We start from the raw sequence: 23119 nt of genomic DNA, 5'->3' as shown, positions 1-23119 counted from the left end.
GTAAAATAAGAAAGTTATGACATTTTTAAGTTTTGCTTAATGTCACAAAACAGTGATGTGCACATCTCATTGACATGCAAATGAGTCAGTCGATTATGTCCCTCACTCACTATTTCTTTTATTTTTTATTGTTTGAATCACACATATATTTTTTTTACATATTTGAAAATAAGGGCCAACTTGACTGAAACATTAAATATTAAACAATGCTAATTCCACATGTTCAAGGATGAATTAATTGTTGTTTCACTTGACAATGACAAGAATATTAGAACATTTCATATAATAAAATACAAAAGAAAGAGTGAGTTGGTGACGTCATCAGTCTCCGCGTTTGCATACCGACCAGGATGTGCATATAACCGTTTTGTGAAATTAAGCGAAACTTTAAAATGTCATTAACTTTCTTATTTTACATCCAATTCTGATGAAATTTTCAGTGTTATGCTTGTTTGATTTTTCTTTTTTGTTAGGGTGGACTTGTGGACAAAGTTCAAAGTAAGTTCCCTTTTGCATGTGGCCTTGATGCCCTGAGGTAAGTAAGTGTGAAAAGTACATATTACTATTGATGCCCCTTTTAATGGCCTTGGATGGCTTCTAAAGTGAGCAATCATTCAATAGCCCTACTTAAAAATGGCCTTGCCGCTTTGAATTCTTAATTTGAGTCCTGCTTTATTTCATTATTTTGTTAGAATGATAAATTGTTTTTCTTTCCCGCTGACCTGACAAATCTATTTTCATGTTGTATAATTGGCTATCTCTAAAGCTTTCCCTTTGAGGAGAACATACTGCATCAAGAGCCCCCTTGGGCTTCAGGGGGAAGGAGGGGAGGGGGTTGACATCTTTGAGGATTGGATAACAATAACGACATATGATACCAAACAACTAGTTTGACATATAACCTTTGAGCCACATAACAATCCAATCAAATATACAATCTCATAAGAACTCTTTTGTTTTTTTTAAACTTTTCTAGAGCAATAAACATCATAGAGCATACATTCCAATCAATGTAAAAAGGCGCTTCATAGTTATCAATACAAATAGGAATATCTTCAATCTACATCATAATAATAATAACAATCCCGTCAACGGGATGTCTTCATTTCAACAAATCAAAATAAAAAGAATGCCAATGTGAATGATTTCAGCATCTTCACTTCAGAAAATAAAAATACACAAGTTTTTTTTACAATTCTGATGAAAACACCAACTCTATACATCGACTGTTCATGTATGCTAGTTTCTGTCCTAAAACCAATGCATATTTCAAAAGCTTTTTGCACTATAAAGAATACTCTTATGAAATCGTACGATGAATCCACTGAATTATCATACCTTGACATTGTTGCTTACATTCTTTTTTGGAAAAAAGGAAAAGACTGGCAATACTTTATCACACAAGACAAATATAAACATTTTCAATACTGTCCACAGCTCACGAAAATATACGCCTGTACACCAGTAAAATTCATTCTTTAGACATTACTAGCACATATCTTTGCAAAAAGTAATACAAAATAATACCTATATAAGTACGGAAACAAGCCTTGTCTGAACTGTTAGTTTGAAGTGCATGATCATCAAATTTGAGGGAAAAAAATGTACATCACCGACCTTAAAGGACTCCATTTTGTTTAAGGCATAATCATGCCTTAGTGTACATCCGAAATTTAGGGTAGAACTCCTGTCCGAGTGCAATGTCGATTCTTTGCGTAACTCGAAAAATACACTTTCAAGTGAGTATCATTGTTGTATTTTGTTCTGCAAAATGGGAGAATACTAAAGAGATGCAAATGCAAAAGATAAGCAAGAGAATCATTGTTTCAAATTTTACTAGTGTGATTTATATCATGATTTTAAGGAAATGATAATAATCAACGGAATAGGGCAAAACGACAGCTTTTCAGCAAACCTTGATATCTCTGTTGCCTCAAACAGACTGTGCATTGAATTGCACTTGCGTAGCCCTTAAATAGGTCCTCTGACCATACCAACTCAAGTTAGGATACTCAAAGGTCCGGCTCTTTTTGTAACAAAAGTGACGTTGCAACAGCCTTATACCAATGAAACAAACCACATGTAATCTACTGATGGGGGAAAAACAGCCCCCCTAAAATTTCCTATTCTAGTTCTGCCCCGGTTGCATCAAACTTAAACTTGTAGTGACTTTGCAAAATTCAAATCTCATGTTGATTGGCTATGCTATTATGCAATTATTATCATGATGATAGCTATGACTGATGGAGGAGTTCACGTCGATTGTGAGTATCGTGCAATGCAACCCACAGGCCCATTAACACAGAGCTTAGTAACTGATTACACAGTTCACTTGTATGACTGACTGCACAAAATGATAAATGCAATCAATCATACGAAGAGCACTGCAATCAAGCACTAGGTTCTGTGTTACAGAACCCAGGTAATGTAAGTTTGTACAATGTATACATCAAACACAGAATGGAAAAGGTTCTCATTTTCAGGATGGTTTTAGAAGTCTGAATGAATCTTGTTCAAATCAGATTAAGAATGATGATAGAGGAAGGATTTGATTGGCATTGAGAAACAGTGAAATATTTCCAAGCCTTCACAAAACACCAACACTCTCTGTTTCGCCAGCTTAATTTCAGAATATTAACCGAAAAAAATCTGTCTATTTCGGTCAGGATATGCTCGTCTGAGACTTTTGTCTGGCTTCGCGGCAACCCCTCCACCATATATAGGACCAAACACCTAATGGTTCTTCATAGGAAGTTTCTAAGCGCTATAAAAGAATGCAGCATAATTGTCCAGGCTTTGGCAGAGCAGCTGTTTACGCAAACGCATCAAAGAATAAATTTCCACCAGGGTCCGTAAAACAAGGTTTAGCGATTAATCGTATGCTTGACTTTCACGATTGATTGTACACACCAGTCGATACAATCAATCATACAAAAATGTTCTTTGATCATTGCAAACGCTTTGTGTAATGGGCCCCTGGTCCTCGTTTACCTCACCTGGGTCGAGTGCAGCACAATATGAATGAATTTCTTGCTGAAAGAAATCAGTGCCCAAGGAGTGGGATTCAAACCCAAGACCCTCTGATTGAAAGACAAGAATCAGAACCATTACCAGATGCTTCCTCAAAATAATTTCATAATTCCCCAGGGCGTGGAAGATGTGTTCATATCAGAGGCAGATTAAAACAGAATCCATTACTGGAGTAATATATGTAAATTCTTAAGAGATACCATAGCAATGTATTGGCACTACTAGTATACAAAAAGACCAATGTCACTATCATTATGATGTATATCAACAACAATTTTGCAAATCAGCAAGCAACTTGAGGACCAACTCTATAGAGAAAGATAGACAAGTCATTGTTTGTTTGGTTTTATTGGGGGGGGGGGTAGATGAAAAGATATTTAGAAACCTTGACTTTCAAAGTATGAGCAGAAAGTTAGTGAATGAAGGTAAGATAAGATCCCTAAAGAGCGTTTATAGAGTACCTGCTTTTGATCTATTCATTATTTTGTTGAAGGGATGGGGATTTTTTTTTTTTGGGGGGGGGGTTCCTATTTAACCGATAAATTTTTATAATTTTTGTTCTTTTTGTACAAAAAAGAGAAAATCAAACTATGTGTACAAATATGATTGAATATCACTTGGTGGAATGCCATTTCAAACTCTGTACATTGAAGCAATTACATCTAGCCTTCTATAGAGTCTCCATGTGAGGAAAGAAAACTATGCACAGGCAATATTGTACAGATAAAATACCTACAACACATGTGTACTACGACCACAACTCGTGATGAATATGTTTAAAAAGAAAACGGTTCAATATCAGTGAACATACAGAGATTCCACTTGCAAACTTGTCAAACATGTGTTTTTCGAGATAATAGTACAGTTTCGTTTCAATAGCGACATGCACTCCAACTGCGAACTGGATTGTGCCTCTCGAGGCCACAATAACTAACACGTGCGCGATGTGAACGGATCTGATCGGGTCAAAATGACAGAATCTGGGAAACATGAATCCACCTTTTCTAGAGGTCAAACCAAGGAGATGCGATCCGTTTCCCGAAACAGCTGTAGTTCAATCCGTACCTGCGGGTTCCAAACCAAAGGCTAGGGTAGGTTGAAAAGTGGACGGTCGTTTCCATGCAGGCCAAGTCCTCATCCCCGTGATGCGAAATAACGTTCGTTGAAGGGTATCGTCGTCAACAACACGAGACATTACAAAACCGATACCGTTCTTCAATGAATTAGCTTGGCAGGATGAATTGGACTTCCGTGTCAAGACTGCTCTGAGGTGATGGTAGAGCTCTTAACCCTAGATGCTCTGACTCTGATCTTTCGTCTTTATGATGGGGCAGCTTCTTCCGCATCCATTGCACTCTCCTCCGTAATCTCCGATGGACTTCTGCAAGACAACAGGGAACAACAGAAAGAGTCGATGATGTCAGCCGTCATGTATTCACAAGGAGTAACATGAATCAAACTTTATAGTGAGTTTTCATAAGTCCACAAATTTGATATTAACCTCAAATACAGTACTTATAAGGGTCTTTATTCTTAGTTCTGTTTTAGCTTGAATGATCATCTTACTATGAGGTTTAGTTATTGGTATAGCCAAAGATGGCAAACTTTTCAGTACAATGTGTTGTTTATAAGATGTTTAGCAACAGTCAGATGTTGAGAGCTGAACACATTTTTATGAAACCACAGCATCTTAATGGTGATTTTTCCAAGCAAGACCAACAGTAATTCTGGTATGGAACCCTTAGGAATGTTCTCTTCCATTTTTCTTTTTTTTTTAAATCTTTCATTAACCTTTGTTCTTTGATCAATACCTTGGTGTTTCTTGTTGTACTGATAGTGATGCCATCTCGCTGACAGGCACTTCTGAGTCTCCTTTCCTTTTCAGTGATTCCCGCAAACATAGATCTACGCTGCTAGATTGATTTCTGACCGATGTCCAGTACTCCGCTGGAAAACACAAACAAAAGGAGACAGTAAGAGATATCGCTCTCGAGGACAAGTCCACTCAAAATATACATCAAGTTGAATCAATAGAGTAGAATCAAACTGGCAAAAAAGAGTAAAAATTCCAAAAACTTTCAATGAAAAATCAGGATACATTTGGGGACTGATTTTAAAGCGATGGTCAGGGCTATGCAACACTAGAGGCTTGCAATGCATTTGCTAAACAGAAATAACTAGAACTATCACTGAAGGTGATTAATACCCCAGCCATATGCGGTTACCATGGCAACAGTTTCCAACACATGGAAAAAATATGTCTTGCCTTGTATTACCCCAATGACCAATGTGTGAGCCAAATTTCATGAGAAGTGGATGATAACTGATGAAGTAGTACGAACCACAAGATTTTTTTCCTAATTTGGGGCATATAATGTTGTTACCATGGCAGCTCGATTTCCGACACACACAAAATATGTGTTTCGGACATCTTTCAGGTTGCCCAGCTTTTCAAGAAAACAAAATTCCCTGATTTTTCCCTGATGAAGTTTAAAAATTCTTGGATAATTATTTAAACTCATTCCCAGTTTCGCATGTTTTCTAACTTGTTGCAGTGAATTACATGGATTTTCCGTATAAAAACAATAATGTGAAACTAATTATTACCACCATAACCAGTCATTCAATGGATGTTGTTTGGATATGCAACAAAATATAACAGAGTCTGACTGACTACCATGCTTTCGAATTTTGGGCTGATCAAAATTCCCTGATTTTTCCCTCAATTGAGGCATATTTCCCTGAGGTTTTGAGGTATTTCTTATCAAATTCCTGATTTTCCTGACTGGAAAGTAAAATAACTTTCCATGATGGGCTGGGAACCCTCTCTTAACCTCAAATCAATGAGTGAGCAAAATTTCAGGAGCATTGCTTGAAAATTGATAAATATTTCAAACCGCAAGATTTTCACCATATCATATGTTGTTGGCATGGCAACATGATTTCTGACACACAATTTTGATGAAATTTTCAGCATTATGCTAATTTGAAATTTCTCCGTTTATTCAAATCAACATTTTTCTGGGGTGGACTTGACCTTTAAGTGCCATTTTTACTCACCCTTATAAAATTGCGAAACAACCCCAGGTTTGGAATACACAAAGATGGTTTACTTACATTGTATTTCAATAGTTCTCCGTATGCACTCAACAGCATTGGCATTTGGTGCTGCATCGAGTGTCTCTTGTGAGAGCGGCGCTGGATCATCACCCAAGAGTGTCTGAGCGCATACTTCGGAGGCATCGCAGATTGCCGTTAGATCATAGCCGCCTTCTAGAGCTAATACTACTCGTCCGTTGGCCAGTCCCATCAGCTTACGTGTCATGTATGAGAAACCTGCAAAGGAATAGAGGGTGATGGTATGTTATATGTACGTTCTCTTACACTCTGGCGAGGGCAGTGCATCATGGGATGGACGAAAAGGTGTATTGGAATCCACCTGGCATCATCATACCGGTTAACATAGTCATCATTGCTTGCATCACCAACGTAAACATCATCATTGTCATTATCATAACCATTAGTGTTTTGTTACTATAATCATTTGTATCGTCATTTTCGTCATCATGATCATCATCGTCATCATTGTTATTATCATCATCATCATTACCGTCGCCATCATCATTGTTGCTGTAATCGTCATCATTATCACATTATCATCATCATAATCTTCATCCTTAACCTCCTCCTCCTCCTCCTCCTCATCATCATCATCATCATCATCATCATCATCATCATCATCATCATCATCATCATCATCATCATCATCATCATCATCATCATCATCATCATCATCATCATCATCATCATCATCATCATCATCATCATCATCATCATCATCATCATCATCATCATCATCATCACCATCACCATCATCACCACCACCACTTCCATCACCAAGTGATGTACAGGCTGAATACTTACATGCTGGTGTAACTTTATATCCTCCCAGTGGATTAGGATGTCCTTTAACAGCATCAAAGCCAGACGAAACAAGCACAACATCAGGTGAAAATTCCTCAGCAATAGGCAGGACGATAGACCTAAACCAACCAAACCAAATCATTAAAGATGATAAAGTATAGCATTCTGATAGATGTAGATCAAAAGCATGGATGGAGATCATTACGAATGGTTGAATAGTTGAAGAGTAATCACTTGGCAAGGCATTTATCTACATTTGCCACTCTCCATCCAGGTGTAAAAAATGGATACCCGGTAAGAAGGATTTCCCAGAATGCCCAAGAGCCCAATCTAGATAGCCTTGTAAAGCCAGGATTTTATATTATGCAGCAATTAGAAACAATGAATTAAGGGCTATGTATATCATAATCATCATCATTTGCGAGCCAGCCCCCCACCCCCATGGAATGAATACATCATGTTGAAAAATATAAATTCTTGTCTTAAAATCTCGGCTTTGTTCACATTGTTGACAAACTCAGTGAGCCATAACCCCCCCCCCCTTTATTTTTTCTCTTTTAGCTCTGAGGCCCTGTCGTTATTGCACTCCAGCTATATTCCAAAGTAACTTTCAAGACAATCATTTTAGAATTCTGTGAAAGACGTTCAATGGGATGCATACCTGAATGCAGCTATATATTCCGCATCACCCATAGGTGGGTTCAGACCACCGTGGAACGCAACGTTCACATTGTAGCCAAGACCAGCTCCACATCCACACTGTCAAGTAAATATCATGAATAATATTTGTTAGTTTTTCTTCGGAAAATATCTAATCTTTTACAATGATATCTAATGGGAAAAGTCAAAAGTAGAAGCGAAAAAAAATTACCCAAGAATAAGGGAGATTTAGAACATGAAATGTACAAAATACCACCCCCCCCCCCTTTCTTCCATTGCAAATTATCCCCTGTAAATAACATCTACTTCTACACAAAAGGTAATATAGCACAAATAGAAACAAAGGATGTGTTGAAGAATATAAAAAAAGCAACTGATATCAATCAACAAATATTGAAAGTTACAGGTGAAACTGCCAAAGTAAAATCTTTTCGGCCCACCAAAATCTGTTCAATTTAGGCAAAATACAAGAAACAAAAAAACATATAGTAAGAGTGAAATCAAGCTTGTAAAAGTTTAGTGTATGAGAGGAAATGAGGAAGAGACTATAAGAGGGAGAACAAGTGAATTAGTGAAAATGTGAAGAAGTGAGAAAAAGTAGTTGATGCTGATGTTTACCTCATCTGGTGCCCCTGTACCCGGGAAGAAGTTTCCGTTGTCATGACGATGTAATGAGATGTAGAGTACATGTGAGTCTTCATAGAATATTTTCTGGGTTGAGTTACCATGGTGAACATCCTGGAAGACAAATAGTGGTATATAATAAATACTATTGCACATCTAGAATACACACAACATAAATATAGTTTGTTATATTGCACGGACATGCAGCGTGACTCACCTTCTACATGTACGTGCCTGGGAAATCCCCAATGAGATAATACATATGTTAACAACTGTCATCATTTGAAAATGAAAGGAGATATTGACTGCTTCTCGGAGGCTAAAAACAGATGACAATCGAACCCCCATGAGGAATAATCAATAATTTGGTGGTCATAATAATTTGGTATGCTTATTTAAGAATTTTGACGACTCTGAGCTTGAGCCAAAGCTGTTAGCTGGAGATCAAAGACAAAGGGTAACTATGGAATGCAACCACTCAATAAAAACCAAGGTAACTTGTTGAGCTGTTTTAGCTCCACACAAATGAAGGGAAAGAACAATATATCTATCTATCTCGGCAACAATGAGAAAATTTTGAGACTGTTTAGCCCAACATCAATGAGAAAGGACTACTAAAGAGGAAAATACCTACTCAATCAAAACTAATGGGGTGTTGCAAGAAACTTACGATCAATTGCAAGTCTATTTTTGGTCCCTAAATCAATCATATGTCTTGCAGGTGATTGCAAATTAGTGATTGATTGCTAATCTGCTCCTTGAAACAAGAAGTTTTATCTGATTTGCTACAGCTAACGTTGATCTATCAGTTGTAAAATTGCAACAAAATATTTGCAATTGAGAATTGATACTCGAGTCTGAGGTGTTTAAGCTCAATATCGACCCCCCAAAAAAAGGAAAAGCAGAAATGTTCTTACCCAGTCAACAATGAGAATCTTGTTGAGTCTGAGCTTGAGTCGAAGCTGTTTAGCAGCGACAGCGATTGAGTTAAAGAAGCAGAATCCCATGGCTTGCGCCGTTTCAGCATGGTGGCCTGGTGGTCTTACGATGGCGAATCCATTCTTGAGCTCCCCAGTAGCTACTTTGAATGCCAACTCGATCACAGCTCCAGCAGCCTATGGAGAAAATTATTAAAAAAGCACTGAGATTGGTTAAAATGCATCACATGATATTCAATCTGAGCATAACAGTGTGCAATGAAAAATGACATTGCACGCATTAAAAGACAAGTGTGACATAGTAGGAGAGCAACAAAAATGTACCGTAAACCTGTAAGGACCTGTGTTTCTGTGTTGCTATTTTATAAAACAAATAATGCACTTGCTCTGTTGTGTGTGTATGTATATTCAGTGAAAGTTTGGTTTCTCCAGATGGTGCACACTGGGTTATCACCTAAAGGCTTGTGCCAAATGTGGCACCCATCTATAAATGATACCTTGCGAGTAATGCATATCAACTCACAATCCAACTACGTATAATTAAACCGGTCTGGTACCCTAAGCTTGGGCTAAGAAATGGTCAACCCTTAAATATTCTTACCATTCTGACTGCTCCCGGTGAGTGGATGTCGTTCCAGACTGTATCGGTGTCTACACCCACACCTCCGCAGCCCAACCAGGTGAAATTCAACTTGGGTATGGATGCTAAAGAAAATAAAAACATACATCACATCTTAAAGTTACTTTACATAATTTCTTTGTAATTTTATATCCTTACTTGAAAATCCAAATTTGATTCACACCTTCAACGTTGATTATCAAAATGAACATAATTCACAGGGATAATGATTTTTCATGTTTGCATATCTTTAGTCCCTGTACTTATTGTTTATTAGTGTATTATATCTTGTTTATTACTTGCTTATCATTACTGATATTTGTTTTGTTGGGTTTCTATTTTTTTGTAAACAGAGCTACATGGAAGACCACCAAGTTGGTGATATGTGCCACCCTGAATAAATATAAAAGATAAATGAAGAAATAAATCTACCATATATTCAAAAGAGAGGAAAAAGATTGAATGACATGCGATAGGGAAGATAGAGGCAGAAAATATGGACAACTACTAGTACTAGAAATGTTAAATGACATTAAAAAACATGAAAGCTTGAATCAAAATACTTGATAAAAATACAATACAAAGATATAAAGTACAAAGGAAACCATTCGCATATTTGGAGATAATTTTTTAAATTTTATTTCAAAGTCAAAATAAAGCAGTAACTCCCTTTTCCCCATTGTGTTAATACTATGTCAACACATTTAACCCCTCCACCCCCAGCATATTCTGAAATCTGCATGATATGCAAATATAATTACATGAAAGGTGAAAACATAAAAATGGTTTATCTTCGGATATAAGATCATAATAGGTAGGGTTTTTTCTTCATTTGTATATGACATCAATTTTCCATGACATAAAAATTACATTATTTACAAAATTTAATCATAAAATCAAACAAACTTACCTTTCTTACGATCGTCTAACTTAGCTCTGTGTGCATGGCTGGTACCAAAAAATAACGTGTAGCCTTCACTGTAATACAAAGAAAACAAAATAATCATACTTCCAAGGTTTGTGTGCATATAAGTATATCCAAAAATGCAGAATAATAATTCAACAAGCATTTATGAAAACCAGGTAATACATGTATTTCTTCTCTTATTATTTTTGTCATAATTTCTCTTTATTTTTTCATTTTATTACTATGAAGGCAAATGTCAACAAAATCTTTTATCAATATCACTTTACATCCTAGCACTTTGAATTTCTCTTTTTTTTTTCATTTACAGTATTTATTTAAGTCAGTGCTATGAATTTATATCAAGTCATAACATTTTCTGATTCCTTACCTATGGCAAGACTGGAGCTCTTCTAATGATGCTTTCCGCGTCCGTATACGCTGTAATAAAAGAAAGGAGTATCAACACACAGGTTTTAAGAACAGTGAATCAAGACAAAGATTGAAGCTTTACGATATCATATTAATAGTTTCCATGGTAACATTGCTTCCAAGCCTATCAATACCCAAGGTATTTCAGTGACATCATCAGCCAATGGCAGCTTGTCAGCGAGTGTTCAATTGCACATCAAGATTACGTCCAGAAATCAAGGGTAAACGGGCGTTGCAAGAAAGTAGAGCTGCAATTGGACGCAAATGAACTGAAAATTTGCATTTAATCAAAGGACTTGTGTTGGGACGCTTGATATGGAATTGAATATAACTTTCTTGCAATGCCCAATTAGGGGTGTTCCCCCCAAAAAAAAAAAATGCAAAATCAATTGCACAAATTGGACTGACCAATCAAGATCAATGTTACATACGTATTTGATTCAAAAGACTGACCAAGAACCAATCAGAAGTATCCTTTCATCTCGCTTTGCATTATGGGGACCTGGGTTTCACAATCCTTCTTGCAACAAGCAGATCAGCAAATAAAAAGCAAGACTTGCGATCAATTCATTTTAGGACCCAAAGGCCCGAATTCACAAATTGAGGTTTGGAAAACCCACGGTTGAGTCCATGGTTTAGGCAGATTTCCTGTATAAATTACGCTTATTTTACTGCGTATGATGAAAAATTCCAATGCTGATGCGCGCTGTGGCCACAGTGCGCCAAATTGACGCTTGTTGCCACCGTTTTGAATAATTAGTCTACTCTTCAAACAGTGGACTCATATATAAAATAGCGTATTTAACCATGGTAACAGGCGTCAATTTGGCACACTGTGACGAAAGCGCGCATGAGCATTGGACATGTTTCATACACGCGCCCAATACGTGGTAAATTAAGCGTAATTTATACAGGAAATCTGCATGAACCATGGACTCAAGCATGGGTTTTCAAAACCACCTTTGTGAATTCGGGCCATTGAAGGTTTGCAACTGATTGCAAGTTCCTGCAGCTCCCCATGATAGCACTGCACGGAATGCTCACCTCACATCTAGACACGATCCCTCTTTCAAGAAGCCGAGCCCATATGCTCTGGAGACGACCAGGATGTTCAGGGTGATTCTGATTGTTGTCACACAGACATTGGTGCTTCAACATCAACGTATCGTACGCAAGGCCTAGCAACAGAAAAATAAACAAGAAATCTTGTTTAATATTGATTATTGTCAAACAGACATTGTGTCATCATCATAAAACCATATGCAAGTAACAAAGTATAAAGAAGAAAGATCGTTGAACATTGATTATTATCAATACAAATATTGGTGTTTTAATATCATACATGTATGCAAGTCCTGGTAAGAGAAATCAAAACATTGAAAAAGGATAACGTTATTGAATTGTGATACTTCATAATCAGCTGGAACTGAAATCAGACCCAAAATTTTAGCATAAGAACAGTAACGCAAATACAGAACATTGAGGATATAGGTCTGGGAATAAGGTGGAAAATTAATTCATACATGTATGAATTTCAAATAATTTGATTCTTCAATCTGAAACAAGAGTATAAAACAATCGTTCAACAAGAATGTAAACAATAAAGTTTTGATCAAGATATTTCAATTTTCAATGGAAATTTATGTTCCAATCATTAAATACCAATATTACACCTACAAATTTGTATTTTAACAGGAATGAAAGAAAATGTTAGCTTAGTTGATTATTTCTTCAATTCAATACACATGCACTAAATGCAAGCATTGTAATGGATTTGAAGCATAAAATTTAAGGTCTATTCATATCTAAGGCGGAGTATTTGGTAGGTTAAGATGGACATGGGTATCAAAGGAGAATGAAACCCTAAGAACAATTTAAATTTTGTGAAAACAGAAAAATTAAGATTAATATAAACAAATTTTGAGTAAACTTGGACAAACAATAGGAAAGTTACAAACATTTGAATGCCGGGAATGCCAAAGGTTTGGAGATCCTGCCATTGGCAATGCGACCAAGATGTGTGATGATACACAAGTACAACTCCCCCTAAACATAGCACAAATCATCTATATTTGCTCATTCTTATGAGTATTATTCATAAGAATCATTATTATCTTATTAGCAAGTACAGGTACATGTATGATAGTAAACATCATGTCCATAATATATTTGTTGAAACCCCACACTACATTCTTTGATTTTTCTGCATTCACAAAGGTTAGCTTGCTTTCAGGGTTTCCTTCTCCTTTAATATACATTACAACATGATTAAATGGGAACTTCATCCGGATAAAAAGTTTATGGTAAAAATAGCAGAAAAAATAATGAAAAATATTGCTGAAGGTTTGAGAAAAATTCATCAAATAATTAAAAAGTTATTAGAATTTCAATGATTTGATTTGTGATCTCATATGCGAGCAGCATTCCTACATAGTGAATGGTAAATAATCAATGAAATGTCATTTTCTCAGAAAATTCAAAATGGTTTTTACTGTACCTTTTGTATATCAATAGACAAATCATTTCACAACCGATCATGAATAGAAAACAAAATTAAGTCATCAGGAACCATACAAACTTTGAAATTCATGCATTTTATATTACATAACACATGGGGCAGCTGCTCGTTTATGACGTCACAAACCCAAAACTTTGAACTCTAATAAATTTCTTACTCTTTATAACGGATTTTCTTCCTCTTTATAACAGATTTTCTTCAAACCTTCACCAATATGTTTTACTATTTTTTTCTGCTATTTTTAAAACAAAGTTTTCTTCAGGGTGAATTTCCCCTTTAACTAGTCTTTGAATGAGAAAATGTAATCATTAGTGTAATACATATGTGAACAAGCATCAGATTCTATGCAAAACACAAAATCTAACCCTTAAAACTTTAAACTATCCTAGAATACATTTCAATAAGCATTTGACTATAAAAACATACTGATAAGTTCCTATAAAAGGTCTTGCAATTGTTGACAAACATGTGACAGAATTTTCAAATTTTCTAGTGAAGATTTTCTTACGATAATCTTCAAAAAGTCAAGTTTATCATATCAATTTATCCCCAAATGATAAGTATTATCACTATCCCTCTAGGCATTAATATTGTTTGTCAGTTTCTTGTTCTTTCTGATGTGCGGTTTTATTTTCCATGGCATTTGAATATCCAAGAGTTTCTTTAAGTGAACAGGTAAATCCCACATTAAAGGGGGACCGTCCTCGCACATGAAGGCCCATGGGTCATAATGTAGTCTCGCTATCCAAACCCTTTACAAAAAACTTGATGTATCAGGAACTTTTGTATGATATGATAATCAAAATTGCCACTTTACACAGTGGAAAAATGGATGTTAGAAAAGCATAATGTAATGTTTCCTAGATATTCATATTCTATTTATCTGTATTTAAATTCCATAAAAAGAAGCGGATGAATATGTTCTCATTGAAGAGGGTACATATTCAAGACTTCATGAATCATCGATACGTTGCATTGTGGGTAGATATCTGTGATAGTGTTATTAGTTTGGGACTGTAGGGGCTGCTGCTATTCAAGATGACTGCAGAGTATGGCCTTTAACACTGATCTGCTTTTCTATGAACCCCACTATATATATGGATGCAGGATTAGGTTTTCTCGTGACGGAATAAGTTCATATGAATTAATGTCATCCACCTTCCATACAGCAAATTTGTATTTTTTTATTAAAAGAATCCATTCTCTTCCATTTTGTTTCCAATTTGTTATAAATGTACAAACATGTATATCTGCTCGTGGAGGGATTTTTACAGAAATCTGTACAAATATACATATTCAAAAAATGATAGATATTCACATCATATTTAATTTTTTTAATGTATATTTGGCTCCATGACATTTGCTCTGGCAACAATTGCTCCACTGTAAATTCACACACAATTAATGGAATGACCAACTTCAAGCCTGGATTTAACTATATATTCCCTTATCCTAAACCTATCATACAAGCCTATCGCAACCCTAACCCTATATCTCAGACAAAAAAAAAGCCTGGAGCGATTTTCGTTGGAGCAAATGTCGTGTCAGTGTTTATATAGAACAGTATCTCCAGACAAACGGTAAGTTATGTATACAGGGGCTATATCCTTTAACAAGAAGCATCCTTTCGGCAGGCAAGCATAGAAATGATGCATGCCACTAACATACATGTACAACCACATGAATCAAGCACTTTAAGTAAAGAGTGGGGAGATCATCATGCAATATCTTTGTGAGACAACCATGCAATCATTCTGCGTGTGATTCCATACGATTTTGGCCACGGTTTTAAATACCGGACCGTTTTTGTGTGCATGCGCCTATTAAAGGAGGTTGAATATACGGAGCAGGGTAGGTGCAATGAGGGGTGTAAATACCATGCAAGGAGGGGGGGTGCATATATCATACAGGGTGGGCGAAGGGGGGGTGAATACCATGCAAGGGGGTGCAACTACCATGCAGGGACGAGGAAAGGGGTGTATATACCGGTAGTAAATTTGTGTTGGGTTCGTTTGTGTTCATGGTGGTGGTGGTGGTGGTGGTTGAGTGAGAGTGAGTGGATACCAGCAGCAGCGGGGGAGCTGCGTACCCGCATCAAGGGACGATGACCACCGTACAATCCTAAATAATGATCACAAAATAACGATTACAAAGAAGAAATGCCACGATACATTCCTAAATAATGATTATGAAGAAAATTAATGCCACTATACACGACTAACCATGATTACAGAGAGGAAATGCCAACAGATTCTTTCCACACACTTGCAAATTAAGAAGGGGTCTTGCAAGAAACTCATTAGCAATCGACTGGAAAAGTTTGATTCAATATCAACTTGATGGATCAACTCTCACATAAGCAAATCAATTCATACTGCATGTAACAAACCAACAATCAATTCCAAATATTCAGCCAATTTCAATAAGTATGGGAATCTCAAATCACATTAAATTTGTTTTCAAATGATTGCAAACTTAACCGACTTGCAATGAACTGCAAATTTCTTGCAAAACCCTCTAAAGAGTAAAGGAATGGGACAGGAAATATACAGCATGAATGGAAGAACACAGGGGTCCGTTGCAGAAAGAGTTGCGTTCAAATGCAAGTAAAAAAATCAATCGCAAGTCCCAAATGCGCGCTGTTGATTGGTTGAAAATTAGAGTTGCGATTGATTGCAACTCTTTCTGCAACGGGCCCCAGGTTTGATAAATAATAGATAGAATGGAAATACCTTGAATCTCTTTTTTGGGGGTAAAATTACCATTTCATAATAAATAAAAAAAGTTACGTAAATCTTGGTTCTAAAACATTGCCCTACCCCCCATTAATTTTATATAAGTTGGATAGTATAGAAACTGTTAAGTGAAAATACACATTAACTGAATATGGCCAAAAATCATATGAATTAAAATCAATTATCACAAAGGGCATATTTTCCTCAGGAGCAGCACATTCTTTTACATCAAACTGCGTAACTAAAGTATGCTTTCATTTTTCTTTGATATCTAGCTTGTGCTTTTTATTCATTGTATATTTTCTTATAATTTGCATAGATTTTCTGAGTTCAAATTGAGATTAATCCCGCCATATGTCAGTTAAAGCAGGTGTGATTTAAAATTCGCGGAAAAAAAAACATTTGAAAATGATAATTTTCAATAGCATTGTTCAATATTTCTGAAGAACTTCATGAACTATTCAATGATAAAAGCATCTCCATAAAAAACAAAATGTATATATACATAAAAGGGCACTGCACAACAAGTTACCACAACCATACAATAAAGAAACAGTACATATAGATAGAAGTGATATAGATAGAGTGCAATGGCAATTTACGTGCTCAGGGGAACAGCAGTGGTGTAAGGGGTCACACACATTATAACCATATATGCATAACTTTACATGACTTAAAATGAAAAATAGACTTTATAAAGTATAAGGAGTTGCTGATTTAGAATCATGATGATCGTTCTTACCGGTTTTGGTCATTGTTGAGGGTCTGAGCATGTCTAAATTATCCTGTTGAAAGAGAGCAACAAAGGGGAAGGCAAATATATAGTTAAGCGAAATAAGATATTCAAGAATTCTGAACGATCATAGGCATGGAAACATGATAATGTTGATTGTGTAGGCTCAAAATCTTATCAGATCACTGTCGCTCACATTCTAGAACCTAAACGAACTAGTCATGCTGAATTCATTAACTGAGTAAATTTGAAATGTTTAGAATAGTCATGTAGGAGACATATTCTCAGTCCCCTTTAAGATAAAGCCTTCCCCAGTTGTAAACTGCGCATAAGTAGTAAAAGGTCATTTAAGATAAACCATGAATATGGTTTTCAAACTCACTGGCATACAATGGAGGCATTTGTGATTTGATGATACATGTATTCTTTTTAAGATATTCTTTTCATCACGTCCAAGCTGAAGAATAAAAAAGCCTTCATAATCACTGGTATTTGACAGTAGACCAAACACTAGTCAAATTCACCAAAAGCAGACAATAAAACAAACAGATTTCCTGATGTATGGTACTATTCTAGTCATCTGGTCTATACAATGCCTTTCTTTCTTAGAATTAGGATTCTTTGCCAGGAAAGCTAATATAGCATCTTCATATGAAAAAGTTAGTTCTCATCCTCAAGACAAATCACAAAGGTCATTTGAGAAAAGTGTATCATGAGCTAACTGTGACCTAGCTTATTAGTCAAAACAATGTTCAATACATACATACAAAAATAATCTTTTTTTTTTTGCTGCTAACAGGACAACTTCCTGGGAGATCAACGCTTCTGAGAACAATTCTCACATAAAGTTTCTCCTTGAGCATGTTGTCTTTCCCCAGGGAAAGCTCCCCAGAGGGATGGTCTCCTAAGAGAACACCTGACAAGAGTGACAACTGAAAATCCTTCAAAGACAACAATAATGCAACCTGGAGAGCACAAGTATCCACTTTCCAAAGTGCTCAAGACGCTGTTGTCACCATTACAGGGACTTCATCCTGACTGGCCGTCCATGGCATGCAAGCATTTCAAGGAGTAAAATTCCTGCAAGGTACCCATTTACTTCACCTGGGTTGAGTGCAGCACAATGTGGATGAATTTCTTGCTGAAGGATATGAACAACATGGCTGAGGCTTGAAACAATAAACCTCTGACTGAAAGGTGAGTCAGAACCACTAGACCACAATGCTTGCCAGTCGACGTAGGACTTGTCAAAAGAGACACCAACTTACCTCTCTTGATTTCGATAACTCCGTCTCCGCATCCTCATCTTCATCCTCCTCCTCTTCTTCAGTGATGTCAATCGGCTCTTGTTTGATATGGATGGCATTTTTGAGAGCTTCTTTAGCTTTGGACGGTGATGGCATGTTGGGGGCGCCAGACGCGGTGGCTCCGGCTGCTGATTCTGATTCTTCCTCTTGTTCTCGCTCCTCTTGAACTCTTTCTTCTCTCCTTTCTTCGAGGAGCTGAAGAACAAAAAAAATTATGAAAATACGAGTATGAAAATAGGGGGCACTGTAGCATGACTGAACCAGTGATCTGGTACATGTAAATTGGGCGAGTTGTGCAAGAATTGTTTCAGGAAGCAATTACAATTCTTTAAATTGAACTTTGCCATTTCTCTGACTTAAGCGTATATATCAGCCATATACGCCAAGACACTGCATTGGTTCTGTGATGATTGCCCCACGACGATTGCTCCGCTCTAAATTCCACACACTAATCGAAAGACCAACTTCAACCCTGGGTTCAACATGATACCCTTCCCTAAACCTAACATAAAACCCTATTGCGACCCCACCCTAACCCTACACCTTAGATGAAATTAAGGCCGGAGCAACTGTCGCAGGAGCAAAAGTCACGTCACCACACTGCATAGCATTCTAGGGCGAGGTCACATAACACAATGGAACGGCATTCCTTCAACGCAAATTTCACATGAAATATACAATGGAAAATTTGACATCTACAAGGTATACTCTATAAACTGTGCCATTTCTTTTTTTTTCAGGGGGGGGGATACAAGTGACTGGGTCCCTTCTGTGAATTCTACCAAGAACCCATCATTGATATTTACCTTTTGATGAGCAAGATTGTTGAGGAGTTGATGCGGTTGCTGTAGTAACTGTGAATGATGATGATGAGAGAGTAACATAGAATGCGGTCGCTGGCTGGTAGGAGCTTGCTGGTTGTTAGGCAGGGGAGCAGAATGGGTCCTCACTAAGGGTCTGTGTGTCAGCGGTCTGAAACACAAATGTATCACTTTCAAATCAATCCAATTCCATTCATTTCCAATTCCAGTTTCATACAAATCAATAATACATTTCATTCTAAGATGCACTTAGGGGGTCTTGCAAGAAAATATTTGCGATCAATTGCAAATATTCTGTTGCAATTTTACAACTGATAGATCAAGGTTAGCTGTAGCAAATCAGATTGAACTTCTTGTTTCAAGGAGCAAATTAGCAATCAATCACTAATTTGCAATTTTTTAGGGACCAAAAATTGACTTGCAATTGATCGCAAGTTTCTTGCAACACCCAAGTCATGAAAAAAAAAAAAGATGGGGCTTCTTTTTTAAAGAAGAGACAACCAAAAATGAAGAAATATCACCCACATTAGTGACCCTTATTGTGACATATCCCATTGCTTTTGCTTATACAGCAATGTTTCCATAATATTCTCCATTATATGTGAACAAGCCTATATGAATTATGCGGATCCTTCCCTACTTGACAAAAGGAAGCAAGTGACACATAAGCAGAAAGTGTTTAACAAGTTCACATTCTACAAATCGACTGCCTCTTCCATGCAAAATTTCCTGGAAAGAAACGCTGATCCTGCTACATGTGAGAGATATGACCAGGTCACTCATCACACTAATACATTCACATCCACGTGAATGACAGAGATACTTGCTCTTTTACCAGAAATATCACTTTTGTTACTTGCTACATTTTGGCAATGCACGGTACATGTAGGATTGTATAATATAGTATCATACCTGATTGGTTTTGGATGGATTCCGATTTGAGCAGCTGACATGGCGGCTGTCTGTGCCTGCTGGTAGTCCTGAAAGGTCATACCAGCTAAAAGGGCAGGATTCATACCGGCTAAAGATAGAGATGCACCTGCTGGAAGGGAGCGGAAAGTTTCACATTTGTAAGAATTTTCTGTCCAGTCATCGTCGTCATGACCACGCCATGATCTCTATAACATCATGTAACATTGCATTCATCATCATCGTAGTAGTTGTTATTCTCATTATCACCATCGCCATCCTCATCAACAACATAGTTGTCTCCATGATGAGTTCCACCACCACCATCACGATGATAATCATCACAAGTATCTGCATTGCAGCAATCACCATGATCACAATCACCATCACCACCACCATCTCCAATACAGCAATAACCTTTATTATAATCGCAACTAGAGAACCACCACCATCAACTCACCAGCACCATTATCATCAACCCTGCCACTCCCCTCATCACAACCACCACCATCTCCCCACAACCACCACCATCTCCCCCCCACTACCACCACCATCCCCATCATAACCCCATCATCACCACCATCACCACCACCACCATCACCACCCCCATCATCATCATCAACATCATCACCATCACCACCACCACCCCCATCATCATCATCATCATCATCACCATCACCACCACCACCCCCATCATCATCATCATCATCATCATCACCATCATCATCATCATCGTCATCATCACCACCACCACCACCATCATCATCATCACCATCACCACCACCACCCCCATCATCATCATCACCATCATCACCATCATCATCATCATCGTCATCATCACCACCACCACCACCATCATCATCATCATCACCATCACCACCACCCCATCGTCATGATCATCCCTAACCTTCACCACCCCCATCATCACCATCACCACCACCAACACCCCCACCACATCACCATCCTTACCACCACCACCAACCTACACCATCACCACCCCCACCACCACCATCTCCATGAACTTACCAGGCACTGTAGGAAGGTATGGATTGAGAGGAGCAGCACCTAACATTGCCGCTGTAGGTAGACCTGGTTTCACAGGACCCTGCAAGTAAATGTCAGACAGATACAAGAGAGAAAAAAGGTCTTAAAATAGAAGAAAAAATATTCTTTATAGTTAAGTTTCAAGATCAAAGGGTATAAGTGGTTCATGATAAGTTCTTTTTTCCCCCATAACAAAAATTTTGTAGTTTTTAACTCTACTCATTATTGAATGTCTACTTCATCTCATCTGATGTGCTGCTTGACAGAAGTAAAGACAGATATGAGCTGCAAACACTCATTTCCCTAGCAGACTATTTTTTTTAAGGGTAATCCAAATAAATGTTGACAAAAATTTGAAACTGATAGGGTCACAATATTCAGAAACCCGGTTAATAAATAGGACATACAATACATGGACAGAATGATACACAGAATTAGAGGCAAAAATATTCTTTCAATAATGCAAATTAAAACAATTTTAAAAAACATACTCAACATTCAATATATGAATGTTCTTATCAATATAAGTGTATGTGAATAGTTTTTAGTTTTAAACAGATTCTATTCTTAAGAAAGGAAGAATTCATTCCAGCATATTAACAGGAGAGATGTAAGCTTAAAATTGAGACATGTCGTGACATGTAAAAGAAGACACAACATACTCGATCAATCATGGATCTCAACAATGCCCAAACTGGTTTATAATACGATCAACTGCAGTAATATATTGCACATGTATGATATAACACTTCGTCTACACATTATCAATAATCAAGCAAGATTGTTCTATACTTTATCAAGCAAGATAAACTTCCCATTAAAACCTGTATCTGTTTGTTTCATAAATAGCCAGGCAACTGATGAAATGCTCTAATTATAACCCACCACCCCATGCCAGCATCCAAACCCGCTTGCCAAACGCTTTCCCTTCAAAACAAAAACGATAAATAAGACCCCCTCTGCCAAGTTTGAACGCAGCCACTGGTCTTCCGTCCTATCTCCTGTGGGCATTGATGGTCTTGAATTACATTATCAATGTAGGCAACGGGCCAACATTAATATTATCATCCAAAATATCTACATTGAGTCTAAAGACAAGGGTGAACTTTGAATAGAAAATCAGAGGGGTGGTACACATCTTTTGACGTGACACATCCGCAATAATTTCTTGTTTGCAATCGCCATGAAAACAATGTGAACTTTGATCAGGACCTCGTTTTGTGGGACTTCTACATGTACTTCATCCAACAGCTACAATAGTAACTATAAACCAAGGCTCGACATTAGCGGTGGCCCGGTGGCCCGGGGCCACCAAAAATTCATCTCGGGCAACCATTATTGAAAAAATGTTAAGTTTTGGTGGCCCGAATCGGGCAACCAATAATTTTCAAAGTAGCGCAATTTTTCTCCCGATTTTGCATGCATTTATCAACCTTCTACAGTTAAAATTGCAAGCCAATTCGTCATGCGCCTTTTTTGTTAATCTACACACAAATACACACACACAAAGAGTGCATAGTCATGACAGTATGTAGGCCTACCGCTAGCATACAGTAACTATTATTCAGCCGGCCGCGCCGGCTGTCTGGCTGAGCTTTGCATGCATGAAACCAATGCAGCTAGCTGTGCACGAGCAGACTATTCAGACCCAGGGAGCTGCGATACGAAATGTTACTGCTAAGAAATCTTCCCCAGAACTTTGGAAATCTACGTCAAAGTCACATTTTACACCAATGAAATGCCCTTCTACAGTCCATATTACTGAAACCTGATTAATTGCAAGCATTAAAAGGAGGAATTATGACCTCTCTTTTCACTCAAAAAGACCGATTTCCAAATGCATTAATACACATAGGTAAGTACATCACAGTCCCATATGTGCATTTGTATGTATGTTGATATTTGGTTTATTTCGAAGCTG

The 23119-nt window shown here is 37.3% G+C and overlaps 1 protein-coding gene across 5 annotated transcripts in view; it reads right to left on the bottom strand.

The window, feature by feature from the left end:
* Window positions 1–478: 478 nt before the first annotated feature.
* LOC121426485 (histone deacetylase 4-like) overlaps window positions 479–23119 on the bottom strand; it is a 66115-nt gene continuing 43474 nt past the window's right edge. For 3 of the 5 annotated variants that reach the window (XM_041622811.1, XM_041622809.1, XM_041622812.1), the window contains exons 10-26: window positions 21181–21259; window positions 20158–20287; window positions 19231–19396; window positions 18386–18619; window positions 17127–17169; window positions 15636–15770; window positions 12176–12309; window positions 11091–11140; window positions 10706–10773; window positions 9778–9881; window positions 9156–9353; window positions 8233–8352; window positions 7616–7713; window positions 6955–7073; window positions 6148–6366; window positions 4842–4977; window positions 479–4411 (exon numbers count right to left, since the gene is read on the bottom strand). In XM_041622811.1, coding sequence (XP_041478745.1) covers window positions 4351–4411; window positions 4842–4977; window positions 6148–6366; window positions 6955–7073; window positions 7616–7713; window positions 8233–8352; window positions 9156–9353; window positions 9778–9881; window positions 10706–10773; window positions 11091–11140; window positions 12176–12309; window positions 15636–15770; window positions 17127–17169; window positions 18386–18619; window positions 19231–19396; window positions 20158–20287; window positions 21181–21259 — 2094 coding nt within the window. In that variant the 3' untranslated portion in view covers window positions 479–4350. The remainder of the gene's footprint in view (window positions 4412–4841; window positions 4978–6147; window positions 6367–6954; window positions 7074–7615; window positions 7714–8232; window positions 8353–9155; window positions 9354–9777; window positions 9882–10705; window positions 10774–11090; window positions 11141–12175; window positions 12310–15635; window positions 15771–17126; window positions 17170–18385; window positions 18620–19230; window positions 19397–20157; window positions 20288–21180; window positions 21260–23119) is intronic. The other 2 variants (XM_041622810.1, XM_041622813.1) reach the window with 2 other exon arrangements.

The sequence above is a fragment of the Lytechinus variegatus genome, chromosome 13, assembly GCF_018143015.1.
Source record: "Lytechinus variegatus isolate NC3 chromosome 13, Lvar_3.0, whole genome shotgun sequence".
NCBI classification, from domain to species: domain Eukaryota; kingdom Metazoa; phylum Echinodermata; class Echinoidea; order Temnopleuroida; family Toxopneustidae; genus Lytechinus; species Lytechinus variegatus.
Note: the sequence above shows the minus strand (reverse complement) of the source record. Positions and strands in the feature narration are given on the sequence as shown.